General features: G+C 39.1%; 2 protein-coding genes across 2 annotated transcripts in view; one reads left to right on the top strand and one right to left on the bottom strand.

The window, feature by feature from the left end:
* The window catches only part of CENPP (centromere protein P), a 272,761-nt gene that overhangs the window by 122,788 nt on the left and 121,989 nt on the right, over window positions 1-27,984 (bottom strand). The gene's annotated exons all lie outside the window — the stretch shown is intronic.
* Window positions 5-27,623, top strand: ASPN (asporin). The gene is made up of 8 exons (XM_015117270.3): window positions 5-271; window positions 7,883-8,165; window positions 12,022-12,134; window positions 16,628-16,841; window positions 18,170-18,280; window positions 23,090-23,183; window positions 23,903-24,041; window positions 26,341-27,623. The coding sequence occupies exons 2-8, from the start codon at window positions 7,910-7,912 to the stop codon at window positions 26,536-26,538; spliced, it is 1,125 nt and encodes a 374-aa protein (XP_014972756.1). The 5' UTR covers window positions 5-271; window positions 7,883-7,909; the 3' UTR covers window positions 26,539-27,623.

The raw sequence follows: 27,984 nt of genomic DNA, 5'->3' as shown, positions 1-27,984 counted from the left end.
CGATACAAACAGTGATGGAAAACACATGAGCAGTAACAAGTTTTAATCTTGCTCCTCAGTACTAACATGGACTAATCTGTGGGAGCAGTTTATTCCAGTATCATCCAGGGTGCAGCCACACCAGGACTGTGTTGAAGGGTGTTTTTTTTCTTTTATATGTAATACCTCCTCATCTTTTCTTCTTACACAGTGTCTGAGAACATTTACATTATAGATAAGTAGTACATGGTGGATAACTTCTACTTTTAGGAGGACTACTCTCTTCTGACAGGTATGTTTCATGTCTATCTTACATGTACCAATGTATACTTTATAGTCAGTACTAAGGAGACATTAATGTTATTAATAAATGCTTATAAATCATATGATAAAGTCCAAAGCTTATCTCTATAATTTCTTAAAAATCAGCATTTAAATATAAACCTAAATTTGTACCTAAAATTATTCTAGTTTTATGTCTTATCTATAATTTATTTTAAATATAATTATGTGACTTTTTTTTCCAGCTAAGTGAAAACCTGTCATTATGCTTTATCATAAATGTTAACATGATTGATTTTAAAAGTCATTTAAATAAACATCTTGTGTGTTTATCTAGGAAAATAACATTGCTACAATAATGATCATGAAGTTTGGGGATATCACAGCTATATTAAATGAAACAGTAAATATATTTTTCAATATTTAAAATATTGTCGAATGTGTATTTAAAATGTGTGAATTACTGAAATGTCATTTTTACTTATACATTTGAATATTCATATTTTTCCTTGATAAATGTCTTCCTTATTATAATGAAATGGCACTGAAAAGTTTAAATGGAAATCTATACAATTCCAAGAAAGAATACTTATTAGCAATAGTTCAGCTAGCACTATATTCAATATGAAAGATTAGGAAATTTTCACAGCATATATACAGTCAGAATTTAATACTTTCAAAGATTTCCTTTGTCCACTCTCAAAGTAAATTTCTGATTAAATTTTAGATTAAAAAATTTAAGCAATGTATTCAATATTCTACTCCCTAGTAACCTAAATAGTGCACAGCATTCTTTCATGTTAATCTATTCAGAGGTGTGGCACCCAAGAAACAGTGGCCACATGGTGTAGGGACTGAGTCATAAAGAACCTGAGGGGGTTATATTTCCCTAAAAATAAAGTTGTTTAAATCCAAGAATCAAGTTGTTAAAAGAAAGAAATAAAGAAAGAAAAATCAAGCACAAGCCCACACACATAAAAGGATCCTGATGTTTTTAGTTTGTTTTTTGGCATTAAGGAGTATAGTGTAGTAGTGGAAAGAACAGAGGATATATAGTCTTCTGTTACAACTAACTACTCAATTAAAAACAAATATTCTGATAACTGATCTGAGGTTTGAGACAAAAACGATTAACTTTACAAGTACAAGTCTTGAAGCACTGTGGGAAACATCATAAAAATGGAGAGGGAGGAGATTTCGTTTTTTAAGACAGTAGCTTGGTTGCTAGACATATGGAAAAATTAGTGAAGGGAAAAATTAGTATAAAAGGAAAAACAGCCAGAATGCTTCGTCAGAATGCTAGTTATACTTCTAAGGTAAAATTAACTGCTTTTTAAGGAAAGTGCTACCTTTGTCAGTATCCACGAACAAATGGTACTGTGAGTAAGTTTCCAAATGCATGCTTGGACTTCTAACTCATTTGTTAGCTTACAAGGCTGTGCCTTGATTATATCTGAATTTGGTTTGGATTCCTTCTGTGAAATATATGGAGTATGTTACATCACATTTATATACTGAAATCTGCTACTGGTACCTGTGAACTGATAGGCATGTTTAAATCAAGGGAAAGGTTGCCAAGCGGGCCTTTAAACATGGGATTTAAAAGCACAGTGACTTATTTACCTAATAATAGTGTCTGAGAGGAAATACCATTTCACTTAGACAAACTTTCCATTCTAAGTTTGTAGACCAGTTAAATGGAAAAAAGAAAGCTTATGTGCTTCTTAAGCTATATTTCCAGTCCATATGTTATGAACTCTTTTAAGACCTTGGCCAAACCTCCTTAACTAGGCTTTTCCAGAGGAAAGTCTGTTTACTGTCTGGAAGTAACTATGAGATTAAAATCCATTTAGGAGGACATGCAGTCTAGTGGAAAGCACAACCAACAAGCAGTGAGGAGGCCAGCCCTCAGCTCCACCACCTCCAGCCAGTTCTGGACACTCATTGCCTCAGCTTTTTCTCAGTAAAAGACGGCCGTGGGGGGAAGGTCTCAAAGGCCTCTCTTGGCTCTAGGCTGCTGTGATTTATTAGTAACAGCAGTAGCACTGGAAGAACACTCCAAATAGTATTCTGATTAAGAGAGACTTGAAACCAAAATCCAAAGCTTTCCATGAGTGGAAAACACTGGCAAAACTGGTCTAAATCAGGGAAATATTGAGTATTCCTGAGAAGATTTAATATTTTTAAAGGTTTTAAAAATAGAATAATCTGAATACTGCCAAAACTAATAAAACAGAGGTTATACCTCATTCATAAACTCAAAACAAGCAAAAGTCATATCATTTTAAATGACATATAATATTCTCTACATTCTTTCTGAATAATAAGAAAAAATACTGCTATCTAGGTTTCCCTCCTAGACATTCCATTATTTTCCTATTGGTAAACAGTTGCACACTGAACTGGGGGAGGTTTAGGACCTATCCTTAACTTGTACTTACTAACAAAGTGGTGGAAGAGACCCAGCAAGAGACTCAGGTAAAGAGTGTAAATAACAAATTCCTCATGGAATCAAGATTGGCCTTTTTTCTTTGCAAGCAACCAGGATACAAGAATGCAAAAGATTAGATTAATTGTATAAGGCTAACAGAAGACAGAACTAGCAGAGAGAAATGAATTTTCCAGAAGGCATTTTTGAGTTTCCATATAAAATAATCTTTCCTAACAGCCATGGATGGGCAACTGTGGAAGATGCTGCCTTGAGGCAGTATCCTCTCCCTGGGGTTATTCAAGCAGCATGGATATGCTCCCTGTTCCAGAATGTTCTGGAACCTTCACCACCAGGAAGAACTCCTGTTTCAAAGGTCTCCATCTCTTACTCTCCAGGAAAGGGCCCAACTGCTATATAAAAATGGCTGCCTCCACTGCTCGGCAACTGGAATGCTTCCTAACAACTACAGATAATGCTACTGCCTAAAACTTGCAGACAGAAGTCTCCATTTCATGTTTTCATTTTACCTCAGTTTTGATTAAGGGCAGTAACTTATCAGTCTCAGAAAAGAGGAGAGACAATGCTTCTCCTGATGCCACTGGGGGGCTGGTCAGCAGCCCTGAGGCGGGGATGTGGAAAAAAGCAGGCCCACTACTGTTCCACTCCCTGCCTTCCCTGCCCTGTGTACCTTCTCCTTCTCCTCTCAACTGTCAGTTCTGCTCCTCACACGTGATCCCGTTCCTCATCCTGAACCTCAACTCAGTACTGTGGAAGCCTCTTTTGACAGCGGCACGAGGCTGAAGGCATCTGGGAAACCATTATGTGGTGTGCAAAGGAGCCGAGGCCAGTCCTTGCTCCCACTGCCAGGCCACAAGGAACACCACGACGTGTTCTTGGCACCCCACTTTGGATCTCTAACACATTCCTGGTGTTTTACTTTTTTTTTTTTAAGTTCCATAGTTTTTGGTTTCTGCATTTTGGTTATATTATCTGTTAAATAGGTTTTTCCGGTCCAGACTGGGAACATAAAGTCCATATAGTTCAAAGATTCTATGGAAAAATGCTTAAACTAAAACAATCACGCTGGGTACAGTGGCTCACACAGTGGCACACTTTGGGAGGCCAAGATGGGTGGATCACTTAAGGTCAGGAGTTCAAGACCTGCCTGGCCAACATGGTGAAACCCCGTCTCTACAAAAATACAAAAAATTAGCCAGGCATGATGGCACATGCCTGTTATCCCAGCTACTTGGAAGGCTGAGGTGGGAGGATCACTTGAACCTGGGATGTGGAGGTTGCAGTGAGCCAAGATGGTGCAACTGTACTCCAGCCTGGGCGACAGAGTGACTTCATCTCAAACAAACAACCCAAAAAACAAACAAAACAGATCAACCAACTTAAAAAATAACCTTATCAAAATCTTCATTTCCCATTGACCAGAACAAATATGATTAAGCCTCAAGAAATTGTGAACCCCAAAACAATTTCCCAAGTAGGTGCTATTGTTTGACTTTTGGCTAGAGATAGGTGAGAATAGTGTGTACGGGAAACCTTTGATTATACCAACTCCTACCAAAAGTGGTAGGAAAAGACAGCAGTATATGTAGTAATAAAGCAAAGAAAATTCTGCTGGCGGACTGACATTTAAAATATTTTAAAAGCAACATAATTAAAAAACTATGCATGGGAAGAAAAAAATGCTTTGCTTATAATCCCATTATCCCTCTTGCCAGGTTTGTATATTCTATTTCAATCTTTTTTTCATATGAATATATGTTTTTATAAATGTCTTTAGTTCTACTGGTCTCAAACAGTAAACTGAGGGTTATGCGTAGACAGACATGGTGAAGAATTTTACTTTCAAAGCTCTGGGTACCACACATCTAGTATTAAAGCCCCACACCCCTATTCCTACCCCATAAGTCACAGTATATAAGGTTTACATTGTCTATTTACTAATCTACGCATTTTATTTTTTAGTTTTTCTATTAATGCACCTGACATTCAAGTGTTAACTTTACGATCTCATATTTACCTGACAGTAGTTGATCAGGAGTTGTGGGTTTTTTATTTTTGAGTAGGGAAGTGAGGGAGAGAAGAGGATGGGGAGGAAGGTGTGCTCTACTTTAAGAGATTCAGAATTCTGACAAGTGACACTGCCTGGGGTACAGTGCGTGCTTGGTAAATGCCCACTGAATAACTCCAGCAACCTCAAAGAAAGCCAGAAACAGGACCTCAAATGACATTATAATTCTATAGCTTCTTGTTGCCAAGGTCAGACAAGGTCAAGGGTAGCTGTGCACCTAGAAGACAGAGCTGTAATGCAAGAATGTTACAGAATAAACTGGAATCAGGGGCCAACTTTGATTTAGCTAAGGACCAAGAGCTGACTTTTCTTTTCTTTTTTTTTTTTTTTTTTGAGACAGAGTCTCGCTCTGTCGCCCGGGCTGGAGTGCAGTGGCCGGATCTCAGCTCACTGCAAGCTCCGCCTCCCGGGTTCACGCCATTCTCCTGCCTCAGCCTCCAGAGTAGCTGGGACTACAGGCGCCCGCCACCTCGCCCGGCTAGTTTTTGTATTTTTTTAGTAGAGACGGGGTTTCACCGTGTTAGCCAGGATGGTCTCGATCTCCTGACCGCGTGATCCGCCCGTCTCGGCCTCCCAAAGTGCTGGGATTACAGGCTTGAGCCACCGCGCCCGGCCAAGAGCTGACTTTTCTAGGGAATGAGTATTTTGAAGGCTGAGGCAAAGCTGGGCACTAAACCTTAAGGAGTCAGGAGCCACACAACAGCCCTAAGTCAAAACACATAATGAGTCAAAGTCAGATAGCCAGCCAAGGAACAGAGACAATGTGCCAGGGACAAAGTGATATTGAAAAGGAAGCCCCCAGTAACCTTTACCAGGACCCCATACAGGATTCCCAGGATGACTGGAATATGAAACATCAACCTGCCTGCCAGCAGGGACACCCCACACACGCTACAGAACAGTGGTCAGCCACAGTTGATGATTTCCACCTGGGGCTCTCCAACAGAAGCCACTGGACCTTGTGTTGCCGGCACAATCTATCACCCTGTACTGCACAAATCTGACCTCACAATCATTCTATTCTCTACCTTCCAGTCCAAGCTACACAGGTGCTTCTTTATGTACAGATGTATACAGGACAGGAATTTGTATACTGGTTAGATAACAAGAAATGACAGAGTATGCCCAGGAAGCCACGAGATTTCTGGATAAAACAACTGAGTCCCCCCAACATGAGCTGGAGCAGAAGGCAGCACAGAACAGGGAGCTGGGACACATGAGCCCTAGCTCTGGCTCCATTTATATTTGGTAGGTGACTTTGGGCGAGTCACTTAAGCTCTTTACACCTCATTTCCTATGAGGGATGAGTCTAGAATAACATCTGAATTGACACCTCCACAAAGTAGTGTACAGTTGGGAGGCTAGGGCCAGTTTTGAAATGGGAATCAGGATAGGATTATTAAAATATAAAAAACTCTTGCCATTCTCAGATCTGTTCTGTAATCTCTTTCCTAGCATTAGTGTGGATTATCATAGGAATATCACACATACCTGACCAGTGCCATCCAGCTACCCAGTGGGCAAATGTTCATGCCACCATTTAGATTTTTGGAGCATATGAGGAATTAAATAATCATCAGGTTAATAACTAATGACAGTAGGACATTCTAGCCCTTGTCTGGTGATTAAAAAAGACATACCACATATAAATGAAGATATTAATTAAGTTAATGAATTCATTCTTGATTTTTAAATCCAGGAAAAAGCAGGCCCGTGGAGGGATGTTGAAGTTGATTTTTTGGTTCTGGGAAATTGTAACCAGTTGGGATTTGGAGGGGTAGGTCTTCCTGAGGCTGCGCCAATCCCAGCTGATTATGTAAGTCTTTTGCAGCTCAGCTGCTCTCTGGCACTTGGGCAATGGCGGGCAATGGCAGGCCTGGTGGACTATTTAGGTGACTGTAGCCTGGTTGACTGTTAGGGTCTGCGGAGCCCTCTGCTGTGGTGGTGAGTGGATGCCCTCTTGCCACGACTCAGTTTCACCAGCGAGCATCTCTAGGATGCATCTATTTCGAATAATTCCATGTTTTTAATTTTTGAAAATTTTGAAGAATATACACATTTCACAGATGACAATTTAAAAATTGTGATATGTAAATATGGCAATAAATCTATGCTCTGAAGGTTCTTGTTTGTATAGTTCTGTTTTGTGTGCATTTAAAAAACACAGCTGAAAGCAACCTGGTCCCCCAAAACCAAAACAAACAAACAGACAGAACTCAGTGGAAAGACGAGTAAGAAAGAACAGTCTGGACATCAGACAGTTTGGATCAAACATTAGACAATGGAACAGATTAGAAGGAAAAATATACCACTTGTGGAAAAAGTGACCAACTATGAGAGTGAGGTTGGGAAAGGTGGAGAGAAATCAGTTAAGGAAAAATTCCAGATGTTGTCTAAGGAGACAATGAAGACACTCCTCCTTCAGGGACACTGAATACATTAAGGCAACAGAAAGATTTTGGGAATACAGAGTTAGGTAAGATAATCTGTTTCTAACATGTTTATTAGCTTTTTCATTATAAAGGTAATACTCATTGCTCATTATGAAAGTTAAAGGAAAAAGGAAAACACAAGTCATCTATGGTTCTAGTAACCAGAGTTTATCATCAATCAGGTATATTCCTGCCAGGTTTGTTTTTGGTTGTTTCTGAGTGTTTGTAAGTATACAGTTTACGGATTTTTTATATTTGCTTTTTTTCATTTCACAAAAGATAATATCCCATATTTTAAAGTGTCTTTGCAAGCATTTTGTGGGTTCCAAAATATTTCATGGAATATACTCTTTTATTTTACTATTCCCTTGTAACCATTATAATTGTCTCAAATATTTCTGCTATTATACTGTGATGAACATCTTTGTGCACTTTAGAAATGTTTCCTGAGACTACATTCCAAAAAGTAAAATTACTATCTGAAAAACAGAGATATTTTTAGAGTTCCCAATGCACATTGCTGAAATGTCTTCCAAAAATCTTTATAAATTTACTCTCACATTAGCTAAGCAATTGATAAAAATGTAATTTCATTGCACTCTTGACGGAACTGAGTAATGTATATATGCAGGAATTATATCCATTTAAACTTAATATCCAATTTCTGTTTAGTCCTAGACCGATCTACACTAAGACACCATGAAGGAGTATGTGCTCCTATTATTCCTGGGTTTGTGCTCTGCCAAACCCTTCTTTAGCCCTTCACACATGGCATTGAAGAATATGATGCTGAAGGATATGGAAGACACAGATGATGATGATGATGAGGAGGAGGAGGACAACTCTCTTTTTCCAACAAGAGAGCCAAGAATCCCTTTTTTCCCATTTGATCTGTTTCCAATGTGTCCATTTGGATGTCAGTGCTATTCACGAGTTGTACATTGCTCAGATTTAGGTAAGAATATAAGCCAATTTTGTTTTGAAGAATAGTAATGCTATTCTGACAACTTGAAGGATGGAAAAAGTCTTCACAGAAATTTCAAAAATAATCTCACTGATTGTACAAGATTTTTTTCATTTAAGTTTTCAGGTGGAAAGTACAGCAAACCTCAAAGTACATCCAAACTTATTTTTAAAATTAAGAAAATCAGAGGAAAACTAAGGGAATGTTGTACATAGAACATTTTCTTCTCTTCCCCAGTTAAATCAAGGCATTTAATTTTAATTCCCTTCAGAGAGAATGGACATCACATGCAGCTCTATCTCAGGGTGTTAGCAGGTTGAGACTGTACTTTTGAGTAAAACCCCATGATAACAAAATAAGCTGCGTGTCTAGAACAATGAAACGAGTTACAGAAAGCTTGTGAAATCTCTAATCTAGACCTTTTAAAGATAATGCTTTATTTGCTTTTTAACAATGTGGGTTTAAAACTGCCTAAGAAAAAAGTGGATAAAGTCTTTTTAAAATTTATAATTCTTTGCTGAGTATTTTCTTTAATACTTCTAACGAAGGAGCACTCAAGAGCACACCCATGCCCTGTTCAGGGAGGGGACATGATGGCAATGCATATCAAGAGTTGTTGCCCTCAGTTATTTCCAAGAGGGGACAGCTGAGACTGACCCCACTATGGAGGTCAAGGTTTGGCACACAACTCCCACTCAAGGGCTGATGGCCCAACAGGGTCACTGCATGAGTCTATATGAGCAGATGTCTTGAAAAGCATTAGACTTGCTTCCTACTGCCATAGCATTCATGGCAAGAGTTAAAGCTTATAATAATCTACTCTAGAGACCTTAATGAAGTTTGTCATTATATGACAAAATGAGAGGCGAACAAAAAGCATTCAGGAAAAGGGGAGACTAATATGAGCTAGACTTACTAGTAAAGTCTAATGAAATAGGCTAGGAAAGAAATGGGTCTTACGCTTTACCTATGGAATTCTCATGAGAAAGAGATTAAGATTCAAGTACTGTTTGAGAAAACCTGTTCATGCAGAATGACTGTGGAAAAAGCAGCAGGAACAAGAAATGCAGAAGCTGAGACAGATGGTGGGTGCGAGAAGAGGTTAGTCAGGGAATACGAGAACGTACTATTGTACTAAACTGCATCTCAGACAAGAAAAAACATTACCTGCTATCAGTCTGCAGAATGGGTGCATGTTAAAGCACTTTGTAAGTCAAAATTCCAGATAAAAATATGTGTATCTGCTATGACTCCACTAGATGTAAATTGGGTTGGTTCTGGGTAAGATGGCGAATAAGGACACATTTATCTTTAGTGCAGACCACCCCCACGTGCTAGCCTCCATATGTGCCACGGCAGAGCAGTCATATGCTTCCAACATTTAGACCTTGGATGAGACATTGCATGAAACTGCTCCAGTACTTGTCACCAAAGACCTGAGAAGCCCAACCTACCTCATGGCAGGAATCTGGTGTTCCCATCACACAGTCTCCCGAACATTTAGCTTTGAAAAAACTCTAGTAAACAAAATCCACCTAAGGATATCTGTGACAGTCAGACATGCCATCAGCATGCTGCCGCAACCACCCTACCTCCCCCAAAACATGACCATAAAAAGGGTCTGGGCCCTTATCACTCTTCCTCCCTCAGGAGTTGAAACTCTTTTCAGAACTTCAGTTTCAACAGGGGCAGGGCAGGAGTAGGTTTGTCAAAATCTGTGTTACTAGGAGGATCCTTTCTGCAGAACCTCCAGTTTCCTATAAAACTTCCACTTCATTTTCTAAAACCAAAATAATTTCCTGTGTTCATAAAAATGGCAAAATAAATCTATTCTAACAAACAGAACTGCCCCTCTACCTTGCTAATTTATCAAGTTAACCCCCTTTTCTTCCCATATAGAGTTAAATTTCTTGAGTGTCAATTTTATTTTATTATTATTATTATTATTACTACTTTTGTTTTTTGAGACAGAGTCTTGCTCTGTCGCCCAGGCTGGAGTGCAGTGGTGCGATCTCGGCTCACTGCAAGCTCCGCCTCCCAGGTTCACGCCATTCTCCTGCCTCAGCCTCCTGAGTAGCTGGGACTATAGATGCCTGCCACCACGCCCGGCTAATTTTTTTGTATTTTTTAGTAGAGATGGGGTTTCATCGTGTTAGCCATGATGGTCTCGATCTCCTGACCTCGTGATTCGCCTGCCTCGGCCTCTGAAAGTGCTGGGATTACAGGCGTGAGCCACGGCGTCCGGCCTGTTTTATTATTATTATTATTTTTGAGATAGAGTCTCACTCTGTCACCCAGGTTGGAGTGCAATGGCACTATCTTGGCTCACTGCAACCTCTGCCTCCTGGGTTTAGGCGATTCTCCTGCCTCAGCCTCCCGAGTAGCTGGGACTACAGGCATGTGTAACAAGGCCCAGCTAATTTTTGTATTTTTAGTAGAGACGGGGTTTCACCATGTTGGTCAGGCTGGTCTTACAACTCCTGACCTCAAGTGATCCACCCATCTTGGCCTCCCAAAATGCTGGGATTACAGGTGTAAGCCACCACGCCTGGCCAATTTTAAAGTATGGAAAGGAAAAGTATACAGAGCTGTAGGATAGAATGTTGATATTCAAATACTAGATTTTCAGTTCTTCAATTTTTGGCTATTAAATGTATGACTATACTTCAGGAGTGAGGACGGTTCTATCAAAAGTGTACTGACATCTAGGCCAAGGCAGGAGGATAACTTGAGTCCAGGAGTTCGAGACTAGCCTGGCCAACATGACAAAACGCTGTGTCTACTAAAAATACAACAATTAGCCAGGCATGGTGGTACACATCCTAGCTACTCGGGAGGCTAAGACAGGAGAATTACTAGAACCCAGGGGGCGGAGGTTGCAGTGAGTTGAGATGGTGCCACTGCACTCCAGCCAGGGCGACAGAGCAAGATTGTCTCAAGAAAAAAAAAAAAAAAAGAATTATGTATGAATCAGCATGTGGAAATCAAAGAATTTGCAACTAATTAGAGGAATTAATTAAAGGAAATGGGTGGCAAAGTTTTTGGTAATATACATGAAAAAAATCTAATTTTTCTATTTTCTAAACACAACTTTCTAAGGCTTCTTAAAATGATCAAGACCCGGCCGGGCGCACGGGCTCACAACTGTAATCCCAGCACTTTGGGAGGCCCAGTCGGGCGGATCGTGAGGTCAGGAGTCTGAGACCAGCCTGACCAACATAGTGAAACCTCGTCTATACTAAAAATACAAAAATTAGCCAGGCGTGGTGGCACACGCCTGTAATCCCAGCTACTCAGAAGACTGAGACAGGAGGACTGCTCAAACCTGGGAGGTGGAGGTTGCAGTGAGCCAAGATCACACCACTGCACTCCAACCTGGGCAACAGAGCGAGACTCCATTTCAAAAAAAAAAAAAAAAAAAAAGAAAGAAGGAAAAATTATCAAGACCCATATGCTCCAATTTAGCACTATAACAGCCTGGAAATTTGCAAAGAAAGCTAATATTCCTCAGCCAAAGGTACATCAACAGAAGCTGCACCTCAGTGGTTGATCACCTTCTTTCTCACAGCCACCAGGGCAGCTCCAATTTATCACCTTTTATTCCACCTTAGAGGGGATGAGTGGTGACAGCTATACCAATCTAGACACCTTGTAAAAATTAGTAAGTTACTCAAAAAGGTCCTGAGGTCTTCCCCCAAAACAATGTTTTTTTGGTCATCTGTTATGACGGTTAAGTCATGTGTAACTTGATGATAATCATGGGTTTGAAAAAATGTGTTTCTATCATATTAGTAATCTCATCTTCAGCATGATTCTCTACTATATAATATGTTTGTTTCTTTCTAAGGTTTGACCTCAGTCCCAACCAACATTCCATTTGATACTCGAATGGTTGATCTTCAAAACAATAAAATTAAGGAAATCAAAGAAAATGATTTTAAAGGACTCACTTCGCTTTATGTAAGAATATATCCTCATACTTTCAAAGATTTAAGTGAAAACTCTTTGCTATAATGATTAATTATATAATCTTTGCTGTAATGATTAATTATACTATGTTAGTATAAACAAGTATTACTTTTCTGTACGTAAAGAATGACAAAAATCCCTGCATTCAACAGGGTTCTAGTCAATTAAAAATTACAGATTTCATTCAATTAATAGTCTAATTCAATGGATGTTTATTAAGTAATAGCCATGTAAAAGGCAGTGGGCTGACCTTAATGGTCCTCAAATAAGCTTACAATCTATTCAGGTAGTAACAGTCACTATACATTAAAATGAACAAGAAAACAATTACTTACAACAATCATTAGCAAACAGTGTAAGAAATCTCTACCCAAACGTGTGAAGACACCACAAATCTCTAACAGCGGCACATAGAATATATCTGATTGATTAATATATACACGTATGGCTTCTTTATTGGATCTTTAAAGAGGAAAAGAATTTTTTCTTTACTATATTAGTATCATTTTAATATTCTAGGATTTAAAAGATTACTACTTCCACATTTAACATTTTGGGCTGGCTCATGCCTATAATCCCAGCACTTTGGGAGGCTGAGGCAGGTGGATCACTCGAGCCCAAGAGTTCGAGATCAGCCTGGGCAACATAACAAGACTCCACCTCTTTAAAAAATATAAAATTAGTTGGCATGGTGGTGGTGCATGTAGTCTTAACTGGGAGGTAGAGGTTGCAGTGAGCTGTGACTATGCCACTGCACTCCAGCCTGGGTGACACGGTAAGACCCTGTCTTGAAAACAAAAACAAACCAAAAAACCATTTTGAAGTTTCTAGATTTTAGCAAGTAAAATTTCTGACTTAGTCTGAAATTGGGTTTGGAGGAGCGCCTCATTTCCCCCGCCACAGCTGTGGAAGTATCACCACCTCCCCTCAGCACAGCTCCTGCCTGCTGACTCCGGCGTGGTGTTAGAGGAAGAGCTCTGGTTCTGTATCATCTGAGGCCGTAAGCCAGGCCTGGCTATTCCAGGCCATTTCCCCACACTCTCAGGCTGTGCTGGAGAAAGCAAATTTAAAGTCTGTCATCTCTAGGTAAGCTAAAACTAAGAGAACAGGGTAGAAAATACCATAACCATACTAGCCCCTTGCTACCATGTAGGCCTGGCTCTGTTCCTGTGGCTGAGAGATGAGGGGTCACCAAACCTCCCTGTCACCCTGGGTCAGTGCAGTGGACCCTCTGGCCCATCCCTCCCTCCATGTCACCCTGGGATCGAGGCATGTATGCTGATCATACTTAAGGCAGACTGAGGGATGCTCAATCCTCGCATTGAGCCTCCCTGCAAAATCCAGCTCTCACACTGCACTGTCAGGTAGCCAGCACCTTGTCTGCTGTTTTCACTTTCAAAGTGTGCAGGCAGCTCAGATCTGGTAAGGCTCCATATCAATATAAAAGAGCAACTAGAAGAGTGTATATTTATAAGTTAGGTCTCACTAAAACACTAAGACATTCAGAAATGACACAATGGATTCTGCTGAGGATTCACCCAGTCCACCCACTAACTTTAGGCCACAGAATCTTTGGGAGAATGGCAAGGCCATTATTCTACCATCAGAAGTTGGAAATACAGCCTGTGGATGTGTTTACCACTTCTTCAACCCCTTTGCAGCTTAGATAACCACAAGAATAATAACTAATGGCATATTTAATACTGGGGCTATGAAAGTTTTAAATCTGTCATATCATTATTTTATTACATTTTAGGAGCATTCCAGGGACTTAGCCCATATGTATTCTTGTTATTCACCAGGAAATGAGAAACTAAAAGGTATCAGGATCTTTCTTAGACCTACTTGATTTTCTCTGAGAAATGCATGTCAGGTACAGAGCAATGGTGGGGAAGCCCCCAGCTGTTAAGTAGTATTACTGCCAAGCTACTATTAGCAGACTGACCCGACTGACCGGGTGTACTAATGTAAATCACTTTTTTTTTTTTTTTTTTTTGAGACTGAGTCTGGCTCTGTCGCCCAGGCTGGAGTGCAGTGGCCGGATCTCAGCTCACTGCAAGCTCTGCCTCCCAGGTTTTACGCCATTCTCCTGCCTCAGCCTCCCGAGTAGCTGGGACCACAGGCACCTGCCACTTCGCCCGGCTAGTTTTTTGTATTTTTTAGTAGAGATGGGGTTTCACCGTGTTAGCCAGGATGGTCTCGATCTCCTGACCTCGTGATCCGCCCGTCTCGGCCTCCCAAAGTGCTGGGATTACAGGCTTGAGCCACCGCGCCTGGCCGTAAATCACTTTTTAAAGCACTTTAAAAAATATATAAAAGTATTAAAAAAAGAATAAAATGCTTTATATTTGAATTGTGGGTATACCATATAATTACAAAACATTTATATAATTATAGTATCACCTTATATATGTCTTTTAAGAGACTCAAACTATATTTTAGACATTCTACAAATTCTCTGTGTTATGTTTTAGCTGCTTATTTGGCACTCGGGTTCTTACACAAAGAATGATACAGTCAGAGCAAAATCACTGAACACACTCACAGCCCTCCCAGCTCACTTCCAGCCATTATCAGACACATGTGGCATGAATCACTGTCCTACTACTGAATGGCTAGGTTCTTCTCATCTTCTGTCCTTACACTGTTTGTTAATGATGAATTGGAGGCTCTGTGACCACCAAGTCGGCACTGGGAGTGCAGTTTAACTGGATCACTTAGCCAGCTCACCATGCAGGGCAGTCAGCCGTGTGGCGCGGCTCTTACTAGTCCTGCGCAAAACCTCTTACACAGTTGTGTATTACTTTTCCTTCCTTTTACACAGTTCCAACAACTGCATGTTTTAATCAGGAAAAACAAACTAACAAAAGCCCAATGCACTAGACTTGGATCTCACTGACGCACAGGTTCACTTTGTGGTGGGGCCTCTCTAACCCTCACTTGTTGGATGGCATAGGCAAGTCACCTTTCTTCACTTTATGCATTTCCTCTTCACTAAAAGGAGAGTAATAATTCCAGCTAAATTTACCTCATGGAGTCAAGAGAGGATTCACAAACCATCTCGATGATCCACCAAGTTGTTAAATTCCCCTCGCCTCATTTTTCAGTGTAACCAAAGGAAAAGAGAAGATACTTTCAGTTGGCATCACACACTCAGAAACGAGGATATTTTACCAGTTGGTAACAAAATGTAGTTTCACCTCTTCTCCTAGGCTTATCCTTTCTTGGTGAAACTTTTAGCAATAGTGATCTATCTGGAATTTCCGGAGGGTGAGAAAAGGAAAGCACAAAGGGCCAAGAGTGAGATGAGGAAACGTGCAGATAAAAGGAGTTTACTGAGCAACCAAAATGTGTATTTCTGCCATGGAAAAACAACAACAACGTGAGTAATACCAGTGAGGCATATTTTTCCAGTCTGGAAACAAAGGAAGATTTTTGTGAAATGAATTTGAGAACAAAATCATAAAATGAATGAATCTAGAGCTGCTCCTTGAGAAAATCAGATGACCTGGATTGGTAAAGAGGGACAGAAAGGTCCTGAAGACGCTCAGTGACCTGTCATCATTCTTGGTAAACATAGAAAATTCTCTCTGAATAATCTGGCAATGAGTAAAGAACTGAGCTATGTTCATTTTGCAATGCAAATCGTTATCAGTGTTACCAACATGTCCCAGTTTGCCTAGGACATTCCCAGTTTTGGTTCTGAAATTCCCACATCCCATAACCTCATGATCTGGGCAGACTGAGATGGTTGGTCACCCAAGCAGCCACGCACCCTTGGACATGTTGCAAAGGACTTGGTAGCAGAGAGCACACTCACACTGGTACGAGCTCTTTTTACTCTCTGGAGTTACTAGACCCCCTCTGGAGGATGCTGTCTTATTGCCCTGAGAAATATCCAAAAAACTGATCAGAGATTGAGTCATTTCTCAGGATCCATTACTATCTCCCCAATATGTAAAATATGCCAGAATGCTGAGGGTACTTTGTAGGAGTTTTTTCCTTTCAGGTCTCTGTTCTGGGAGAAATGGTAAACATTAGTAAATATGAAAGAAGTGAGGTTTTCAAAGTAGACAAAATCATGCAAAAGTATATTTGGTGTGCACTAAACATAGTTTTGTAGAGTAAACAGATTTTAAGATAAGATAAAGATAGTATCGTTGGTCACTTCCCTGAAGGGAAATAGGAGGCTGAGTAGAGGCTGAAGCCTTAACCATATGAATGTATTATCTATTCAAAGGTTTAAAAGATGCACTTCTATCTAAACCAATGGCACAACATTAATTATTAAAGCTCTGCACTTTTCTAACTCATTAGTAAAAATTTTTTTAAAGCTTAGATTGGGCTGGGAAATTTTTTACATGGGTGATCTAGTACACCAATGATATAAATTATACTGATTTCCATGATTGGCTAATCACTGTAGAATACTGGTAAATTAAATCCACTTCCTAATATTGTGTAACTTTCTATGCTTGATCAAGGGTCTGATCCTGAACAACAACAAGCTAACAAAGATTCACCCAAAAGCCTTTCTAACCACAAAGAAGTTGCGAAGGCTATATTTGTCCCACAATCAACTAAGTGAAATACCACTTAATCTTCCCAAATCATTAGCAGAACTCAGAATTCATGAAAATAAAGTTAAGAAAATACAAAAGGACACATTCAAAGGAATGAATGCTTTACATGTTTTAGGTAAGTTTTTCAAATGAATGGGACATCTTGAAATTATAACAAACAGATGTAGAACACTTTATCGCCACTATTAAGAATAATTTCCAAAATTAATGTTTAAATATAATAATCTTTGCCTAGATAAGCCATTTATAAATCAATTAAAATGTCCAACAAAATTTTTAGCACTTAAAGAAAATATGACCTTTGTAATACTGTCTCTCTTTCCCTCAAGAACCTCCTTTGAGGCCAGGCTTGGTGGCTCACGCCTGTAATCCCAGCACTTTGGGAGGCCAAGGCGGGCGGATCACCTGAGGTCAGGAGTTTGAGACTAGCGTGGCCAACATGGTAAAACCCCGTCTCTACTAAAAATACAAAAATTAGCCAGGCATGGTGATGGGTGCCTGTAATCTCAGCTACTTGGGAGGCTGAGGCAGGAGAATTGCTTGAACCCAGGAGGCGGAGGTTGCAGTGAGCCGAGATTGTGCCACTGCACTCTAGCCTGGGTGACAGAGTGAAACTCCATTTAAAAAAAAAAGAACCTCCTTTGAAAGACTTAGCGTGGTTTCTGTTTCTGACCAGACCCTAATTAATAAAATATAAATTATTCTTATTTAATTTAAAGGTAGTATTTTTAATGTATTGCATAAGCTACTCAAATATAATATACAAAATTAGTTCGGATATTATTTAGAATGTGCACCTAACATTTGGTTATCTGCTTTAAGATTATCGATGTGAGGAATTTTTTGTTTTATATTTACAACTCTACCTGATTTTATTTCTAACACCCATCATATAACCATGCCATCTCCCTATAATATCCATTCAAAATTCATAACCAATAATACTAATTCATTTATTCATTTAATTCAACCAAGTGCCTGGCCTCACTTACTGGCATTTCTTCAAAGTTATATTTCTGCTAACAAAACAATAATTTATAATTGACTTACAATTTTAAAAAGTTTAAGACACAAAAATGTACACAGAAAAATGTAAGCATTTTGGATTATATGAAGGATGATCTTTTTTGATGCACTATTATAATTAAAAAACCTTAATTGTGCTCATGGTTGGAGGAGAGTGAAAATGTCACTGATTTGGTAATTCAAAGTGAATAATAGTGAACTTCTCATATATTCCAGTTTACATAATACAAAGCAGTATTTTTCTGTTGCTGACAGAAAGGACAGTAGATAGACAGAAGCAGATATACTGAGTGAGAATGAGCCTAGATGAAGGTCACGCTTCTTGGGATATTCATTCTTGGGATGTGTCTCTCTGCACTGCGAGTTTCCTTTATGTACAACCTATGTGTGCTAAGTCATGTCATTCTCCTCCGACAGAAATGAGTGCAAATCCTCTTGATAATAATGGGATAGAGCCAGGGGCATTTGAAGGGGTGACGGTGTTCCATATCAGAATTGCAGAAGCAAAACTGACCTCAGTTCCTAAAGGTTTGTATTTACTTTATCTAAGATATGGTATTTTAAAGTTGTCACCTTTCAGTAACGATTAAATCTAATATTGGAAACTGTACAGTATACACTGCAACTAGAAATCCTTGCACCAGTAAATCTGGTCAATGTAGTCTACACACACATAAAATGCCATATGTAGTGCTTTTTTTTCCTGACAGAATTAAGCCATAATTTTTTTTTACTCCACTAAGAATAAACACTAAGAAGCAATGAATGTTTAATTTTCCTTCTCTTTCCTGACATTTACTCATTTATACCTGTCATTCTGTGAAGTACCTGTTAGAGGTGGGAAATCTATACGGAAGAAAGCAGAGAAAGATAGATGGGGCAAGAGCCCCTGTCCCCAGGCATTTAGCCGCAGTTTGAGGTGAAGCCTATGAGGCCAGACTGGGCAGCCCCTGGCTCTGGCAGGAATGGCATCCAGCTTCTTCCCAGGTATACCGTGAAGATTAATGGACCAATACACAGAAAGGTTTGGGGACAACATCTAGCAGATAGGAAGTGACCACCTGTGACATAATCATTACCAAGATGAGCACTGTGCTCTTTATCATGGCTTTGTGTGACCCAAGGCTAGCACCTCAAGTAGAATGCTCCTTAAGTCTGCCAGATGGCCAGTGTTCTAACCCATTACTTCCAAGCTCCCTGTCTGATGATTAGCTGCATAGGATTGCCTTTCTTGGAACTCTTGCTCAAAGTCTTGCTTTCCTTATTCCCAACAAGGGCACACACTCTCTTTGCTTTGATGACTAACTGGGTCAAAAATAACCCCTATGATTAACAACATATTTTTACTTTCCAACAACTCTCTTTCAGTATCCATGAGTTAAAGCAGCAACTTCATCACGACCCCCTCTAATCTACTCAGCTGACCCAGAAGATCAATAAAACAAACATACACAGAGAATTTAAAAGACATAGTAAAGCTGTTATTATTAATCGAGACCTAAAGATCATCTTAAGTAAAAGAGGTCACCTAAAGATCATCTAAAGTAAAAGAGGAAAGATAATTTTTCTATCCAGGAACACAACAGTTTAATTCAGAACTATACAAATCCAAAAAACCATCTTAGTCTAGCTTTAAAGGAGGTGGATGTTTTTCTACAAGAAACCAAAAATGTTACATTTACCTTCCCATTTTAGAAAAACAACAAAAAATGCAAATGCTATCCAATAAGTTAAACATATAAAATCCCTTTCATATGCTGGAAGCTGACATCCAGTAAAGGAGAGTGAAGACAAGGAAAAGAAGAAGGGAGAGGGACGTGAGGAGGGCAGCCTACAGGGCTGGAGGAGGGAGCTGCTGTTCCAGGCCGCATCTCCTGGCATGACCATTCTTTTTTTTTTTTTTTTTTTTGAGACGGAGTCTCGCTCTGTCACCCAGGCTGGAGTGCAGTGGCCAGATCTCAGCTTACTGCAAGCTCCGCCTCCCGGGTTTACGCCATTCTCCTGCCTCAGCCTCCCAAGTAGCTGGGACTACAGGCGCCCACCACCTCGCCCGGCTAGTTTTTTGTATTTTTTTAGTAGAGACGGGGTTTCACCGTGTTAGCCAGGATGGTCTCGATCTCCTGACCTCGTGATCCGCCCGTCTCGGCCTCCCAAAGTGCTGGGATTACAGGCTTGAGCCACCGCGCCCGGCCATATTTCTGTATTTTTAGTAGAGACGTGGTTTCACCATGTTGGCCAGGATGGTCTCAATCTCCTGACCTTGTAATCTGCCACCTTGGCCTCCCAAAGTGCTGGGATTAGAGGCTTGAGCCACCATGCCCGGCCTGGCCATTCTTTATGTTCACACCAGAAGACTTTCCTACACTATAAAATTCTCTTTATATTTCAAAGTGTATCTGAAAAGTAAAGGTTTAACTTCTCATGAAGTTTTCAAGATTCTTTCAAAGCCAAAAGGAATCTTTAGAAATTTAAATTGGAATCAAATCTCTCAACTTAAATAACTATTCCTTCAAATCCCTTTGACATTCAGAATTCACTAACCTGTGAAAGCTGACTGCCTGCGTGGCATAATCCAGTCAATATTACCCTCTGTGGCAAGATGAAAGGATGTAGATATCCTGAGGGTCCTCACCAGACCCAACAAGTTATCATGTGGACAGGAAGAAAATGTCTTCTTTCCTATTCGTTCAGGAAGTTCTACTGTATAATGATACTGTGTGGGGAAGAAGGAGACCTGTACGAAGACAGGGTGGGAATAGAAATTCCAGTACAAAAGTGTGCTAACATTTGTCAGCAGTTACTGAGTTTCTGCCAAATTCACACCTCTGCTTGATTACCCTAGAGGCTACACTTCACTCTTCTCTCTGGTTACCCACCTTCCTCATTTCCTAAGGGACACAACAGTTCCCTCAACTTCTACAAGTCCTCTCCCAGAGATTTCTCCCTTCTGACTTTGTACAACCTATTCTAGAACAGGCTGGCACATTGCATCAGCTATTTTTCCAGTGATTTTTGTATGTATGATGGATCTGCTCAATTAGAATATAATGTCTTTGAGGACAGAACTTTTATTTACATACTGGAGGGTCCATATAATCATTCCATAAATACAATTAAGCTCAATTAATCACAATTCAAGAAATTAGAACCTTCTCAGTTTAGAAGAATTATTTTTCTGTTCCCTAGTTTATTTTAAAATTCAAAGTAGATTCTGTTATCAAAATAAATTCAGTCATGAAGACTATTATTGCTATTCATAAGGATGTTTCAATTATCTTCATCAGTCTTTATTGCTAATATAGAAAGGAAATATTTCATCAAGAGTTGAAAGAAGGAAAGCATTTTCCAGCTAGCTAACCAGATACTTGGGTTAACAAATAATACTTTGTATATAGGGCTAACAAAATCAGGTTTGACGGAACCTTCTGGTCAGTCCCTTTTATTCCAGCTTTAGTTCATCTGGGGAGAGTGGGGGTCAGGATATGCCCCCGTGAGAAGAGAAGGAGTAATTTTATTCACTGGGCACCTGCCATGTGTGGGGGTACTACAGATACACTTAGTTTACAGAAAACTACTGCTAATTGAAAGAACAGAGCCAGGCACAGTGGTTCATGCCTGTAATCTCAGCATTTTGGGAGGCCAAGGCAGGCAGATCACTTGAGATCAGGAGTTCAAGACCAGTCTGGCCAACATGATGAAACCCCATCTCTACTAAAAATGCAAAAATTAGCTGGGTATGGTGGTGCACGCTTGTAGTCCCAGCTACTTGGGAGGCTGAGGCAAGAGAATCAGTTGAACCTGGGAGGCAGAGGTTGCAGTGAGCCAAGACTGTGCTACTACACTCCAGCCTGGGTGACGGAGTGAGACCCTGCCACACAAAAAAAAAAAGAAGAAGAAAAAGAAAAAAGAAAAGAAAAGGAAGAATAAATACTGCAATGACCTGAACATATCAAACAGAGTAAAAATCCATGTTTATAATCGTGTTTAAAAAAACAAACAAACAAAAAACATACAAAAAACCTTAACTGGTCACCTCCGGGCATTGCATGAATTCATTACTTGAAACAATCAAGTTTTGCTGCCTTTTCTGTAAAAATAATCTTACAAAGTAACCAAATAATTAATGAAAGAAAATTCTTTAGAGAAGAGTTCCAACTAATCCATAAAGAATGACATCAGGAAGTCACCATTTTCCAATTCCTAATGAGAGAATGGATCTAGGCAAAAATTGTGCATGAATGCTAAGACCTTCAGGTGAAAGGCTGATTTACTTCTATCTGAATGCATCTCTGGATCTGACTACCAGGGCACAGGAAGAAGTTAAAGGATTCTGATAAATGATATTACATGGAAGCTGTCAGCCAAATCCACAAAAGGAGTGTCTCAAACAAATTAATAATATAGAAATAAATCAACAGAAGAGGGAGAAAAAAGGAGGGAGTATGTTGTACATTAAGAGAGATTTCAAGAGCGATAAGAAACAAATGTATTCTGTAAACTTCATTTAATCCTAACTTGAACAAATCAACTGTAAAATGACATATTTGAGACAACTGGGGAAACTTTACTATATTAAATGACAGTAAAAAATTTATTAATTTTGTTAGATGTGATATTAACAGGGTGGTTATGTCAAAGAAAAAAAAAAAAAACAAGATGACCTTATCAGTTACAGACATCCAGTTGAAGATTTTATAGATGAAATGACATTATGTATAAGATTTGACTTTAAATACTCCAGCAAAAGAAATGTGGCAAAATAAAAACAGATAAACAAGTCAATAAATAATTAATAGAGGAGATGAAACAAGATAGGAAAAATGGAGATAACTGTTGAAGCTAAGCATGGTGGTTCATAATACTAGTTTCTATTTTTATGAATGGTTACAATTTTACCATAATAAGAAGTTAATAAATACTAAGTATCAGGCCGGGTGTGGTGGCTCAAGCCTGTAATCCCAGCACTTTGGGAGGCCGAGGCGGGTGGATCACCTGAGGTCAGGGGTTCGAAACCAGCCTGGCCAACATGGTGAAACCCCATCTCTACTAAGAAATACAAAAAATTAGCCAGTTATGGTGGTGCGTACCTGTAATCCCAGCTACTCAGGAGGCTGAGGCAGAAGAACTGCTTGAACCCGGGAGATGGAGGTTGCAGTAAGCCGATATTGCAGCACTGCAATCCATCCTGGGCAACAAGAGTGAAACTCAGTCTCAAAAAAAAAAAAAAAGAGCAAGTACCTAAAAAGTTGCCTAAATCCATAATCTGCAACTTGAAAAGTAAACAAATAGACAATGGGGCTTGGTGATACTTAACATATATCTTTCTCTTCTTATTAGGCTTACCACCAACTTTATTGGAGCTTCATTTAGATTACAATAAAATTTCAACAGTGGAACTTGAGGATTTTAAACGATACAAAGAACTACAAAGGTAAAAATTCCCAAAATTTTAACTTAGAATGATACCTCCTGGAGAATGTGCACAGGGACCCTGGTAGAGATCACTGTCTGTTTAGCCCACTGCAGCTGGAACTGGAGAGTGTGAAGGGAAAACTAGAAAGAACCACCATTGGCTGGGTGAGGTGGCTCACGCCTGTAATCCCAGCACTTCAGGAGGCTAAGGCGGGTGGATCACAAGGTCAAGAGTTCGAGACCAGCCTGGCCAACATGGTAAAACAAAAATTAGCCAGGCATGGTGGAGGGTGCCTGTAATCCCAGCTACTCGGGAGGCTGAGGCAGGGGAATCGTTTGAACCCAGGAGGCAGAGCTTGCAGTGGGCCGAGATCGTGCCACTGTACTCCAGCCCGGGCAACAGAGCGAGACTCCGTCTCAAAAAAAAAAAAAAAAAAAAAAAAAAAAGAACCAACATTATTACCAACTCTGCTGATAGCGGCAAATCAAGTGAAAAGAAGAAAATGACTTTTCAAATTTCCCTTTTGTTAAATTTAGGTTAAAGAATTTTCTAACAAAACTGGGAGATGGTTGTTACATACTGAAAATACGTTATTAAATAAAGTCGTGAAATATCTTTGTCTGAACATATATATAAATAGGACAGGCTTATATTCTAACTAGTTTGTGGTGTTTTCAGCTAACTCTATCACACCTAACTATCTATGTAAGACTTGATGCATTTTATATCATTTTTAGGCTGGGCCTAGGAAACAACAAAATCACAGATATCGAAAATGGGAGTCTTGCTAACATACCACGTGTGAGAGAAATACATTTGGAAAACAATAAACTAAAAAAAATCCCTTCAGGATTACCAGAGTTGAAATACCTCCAGGTAAAACATTCTACTTGTGTTCAGTAGGTATCAGTATTTTCTTTAGTTTTTATAACACACTTTAGCATACCTCAAGCAAAGACCAAGTAAGCAGCAAGGGTGATTCAAACATAATGACTCTCCAGGTTGCATGAGGTGTTTTAAGAAGTAGGAGAGCTTTAGGAGAATGGTTTCTACGTCGGCGTCACAAGAAAGCTCAGGATCCATTTCCGTCTTTTGGTTTCTCCTGTTGAAACTGCTCAGGACATTGTGGCAAAACCGCCGGCACAGTTAATTTCAGATTTTAGGGCAGGGGTGGCTCTGCAGAGGCAGGACTAGTCAGGAGGACAGGGAGTAGGGTCACATGTTCTTTTGATCTGGAAACATTTCTCAAGGCACAGCACGAGGATTAGGCTCCCAGTATTTTCGCTTTCAGTCTGGTGCCAGGATAGACATGTATATGTTTTTAAAAAGCATTCCAACCAGAATACAGTATATAACCAATTTAAAGTCACCATCTGGAGCATCATGAGTTCCTATTTTGTCGTTTGTTGTTATTCATTATTAGAAATCTTTTCCTTCCAATTTGACAACTCTTAACTGGCTGGGAGGGGTCACAGATTTCTCGGAGAATCTAATAAAGATTTAAATCTTCCCAAGAACAAAAGTTTTCACCTTCAAAGGAGCTTGAGAACAAAACTGGGCATCAAGCCACTTTGCCTCTTCTCTATTTCTTTCCAATGTATCTTTAAACAAGTTTCGTTCACTGTACTCCTTTGAGATACAAACCATCAAAATGAATGCAATATAGGCAGGTGCCAATTTCAAGGTGACAACTTTTGCTTTGACTTTTCCAAATGCTGCATTTGGATGTCTGTTTAGCTGGTGACTACAACTTGAGTCTATCCTCTCTTAAGCTGCCCCATCCCTGATGTCATTTCTGCTTCATTTGCTCCACAACTCTGCTTCCAGCTTCTGGTCTCTCTTAAATCTACCTATACTCTTGCTAGCATTAATTAAATGAATAGAATGATAACACAAACAGAAGAACACAAGTCATAAGCATACACTTCAGTGAATGCCCACAAAGTAAACACACTGATGTCCAGCAGGTTTTCATTCCCAGTGAGATCAGTACTATGGTAAACTATACCTTGCACTGATATTGAGCAGCTGGGGGACTGAACACCAAACTTAAATGTTTTAGCAATGCCTAGAATTTTCATGATTGGGCTTGTATCAGTCTTACTAAGACATCAAGGCAGAATCTACAGGTAACAACAGCCAGGGAAGATATCCCACTTTGGCCAGCAAAAGGCTTCTGCTCTTCAGCATACCAAAATGCTGTCAGTGAAGTAGATTGCTTTTATTTCCCAGAAATCTCACTGTTACCAAAAAAGGCCAAAGAAGGAATTAGAAGGGCTGTTAAAGGGAATGAAGGAAAGTTCCTCTATTTACGACACTTTTTGAGTAAGAATTTAACTTAAAAAGACATGTACACGGCCTATAAAATTGTGACTTGTCCACTGGTGTACATAAGATTGATTTCAACTGCTGATGCTATATTACAATTATGCATTTAAGATGTTGATAGATCTTTCTATAAAACAACTTACAAAAATTCTCCTTTGGTCACAGAAAATGCCAGCTAATAATTCTTCACAATCATATTGTGAGCCTAATTCTTGCAGCATTAAATTTCATTCTTCTGATCATTTCTAATGTTTTAAATTCATTATTGTAAATATGGCACTGAAGTAACCATATATATACACATATATATGTATATTTAAAAATATGTATATATGTATTATATATAAGTAAACATTATGTATGTATGCATGCATGTATGTATGTATGTATGTATCTATCTATCTATCTACTATCTATTGATCTATCTGGAGTGAGACAGAGACAGTGACCCATGTGACCAGGCAGAGCCAGGCACAGTGGTTCATGCCTGTAATCCCAGCATTTTGGGAGGCCAAGGAAGGCGGATCACTTGAGGTCAGAAGTTCAAGACCAGTCTGGCCAACATCATGAAACCTCATCTCTACTAAAAATGAAAAAATTAGCTGGGCATGCTCTAGGCCTTGGCAGGAGTCCTTCCCCAACACTTTTGTGTACAACATATGAGTTTGAGTTGTTATAATAGGTATTTAACATGCATAAGTGAGTACATCTACTTTACCTGGAAATACATTCAAGCCGATGTAAAATAAACAGAGGAATAAACCCATAAACAAATGGCGACTACAGAGTATCTTCCATTTACATTTACTGGGTATTTTTAATCCTTTCTTTTTTCCTACTACAACAGATAATCTTCCTTCATTCTAATTCGATTGCAAGAGTGGGAGTAAATGACTTCTGTCCAACAGTGCCAAAGATGAAGAAATCTTTATACAGTGCAATAAGTTTATTCAACAACCCAGTGAAATACTGGGAAATGCAACCTGCAACATTTCGTTGTGTTTTGAGCAGAATGAGTGTTCAGCTTGGGAACTTTGGAATGTAATAATTAGTAATTGGTAATGTCCATTTAATATAAGATTCAAAAATCCTTACATTTGGAATACTTGAACTCTATTAATAATGGTAGTATTATATATACAAGCAAATATCTATTCTCAAGTGGTAAGTCCACTGACATTTTATGACAAGAAATTTCAACAGAATTTTGCCAAACTATTGATACATAAGGGTTAAGAGAAACAAGCATCTACTGCAGTTTCTTTTTGCGTACAAATGATCTTACATAAATCTCATGCTTGCCCATTCTTTTCTTTATAACAAAGAAGTAAGACATTCAGTATTTAACACTTTGTTATCAAGCATATTTTAAAAAGAACTGTACTGTAAATGGAATGCTTGACTTAGCAAAATTTGAGCTCTTTCATTTGCTGTTAGAAAAACAATTAACAAAGACAGTAATGTGAAGAGTACATTATACTATTCTTATTCTTTAATAACTTGGGTAGTACTGTAATATTTTTAATCATCTTGAAGTATGATTTGATATAATCTTATTGAAATTACCTTATCATATCTTAGAGTCCATCTTTATGTTTAAAACTAATTTCTTAAAATAAAGCCTTCAGTAAATGTTCATTACCAACTTGATAGATGTTACTCATAAGAGCTGATTTGGGGCTATAGCAAACGCTTTTTTTTTTTTTTTAATTATTATAACCTGATTTAAAAATCTCTGTAAAATGTGTAGTGTTTATATAAAATCTGTAACCTGCATTTTAATGATCAGCTATTATAAGCTTTTAATAGTATGAAAATTGTTAGGCTATATAACATTGCCACTTCAACTCTAAGGAATATTTTTGAGATATCCCTTTGGAAGATCTTGCTTGGAAGAGCCTGGACACTAACAATTCTACACCAAATTGTCTCTTCAAATATGTATGGACTGGGTAACTCTGAGAAACACATATAGTATAATTGAATAAGCAGAACATCAAATTAAACAGACAGAAACTGAAAGCTCTATATAAATGCTCAGAGTTCTTTATGTATTTCTTATTGGCATTCAACATAAGTAAAATCAGAAAACAGGGAAATTTTCATTAAAAATATTGGTTTGAAATAAAATATTTGTGCTTTGATCTTATTTTTCTTCACTCACCCAGCAACATAAACTATTCTTCAGAAAACTCTAATCTATATATAACATTTTTAGAGCAGTATTAATATAAATTATTATTATTTTTTGTTTTGTTTTGAGATGGAATCCGCCCTGTATGTAGCCCAGGCTGGATGGAGTGGAGCGGCCTGATCTCGGCTCACTGCAACCTCCGCCTCCCAGGTTCAAGCGATTCTCCTGCCCCAGTCCCCCAAGTAGCTGGGATTACAGGCACGTGCCACTATGCCCAGCTAATTTTTTGTATCTTTAGTAGAGACGGGGTTTCACCACGCTGGCCAGGCTAGTCTCAAACTCCTGACCTCGTGATCT

The sequence above is a fragment of the Macaca mulatta genome, chromosome 15 (assembly GCF_049350105.2).
Source record: "Macaca mulatta isolate MMU2019108-1 chromosome 15, T2T-MMU8v2.0, whole genome shotgun sequence".
In the NCBI taxonomy this organism is placed as follows: Eukaryota; Metazoa; Chordata; class Mammalia; order Primates; family Cercopithecidae; genus Macaca; species Macaca mulatta.
Note: the sequence above shows the minus strand (reverse complement) of the source record. Positions and strands in the feature narration are given on the sequence as shown.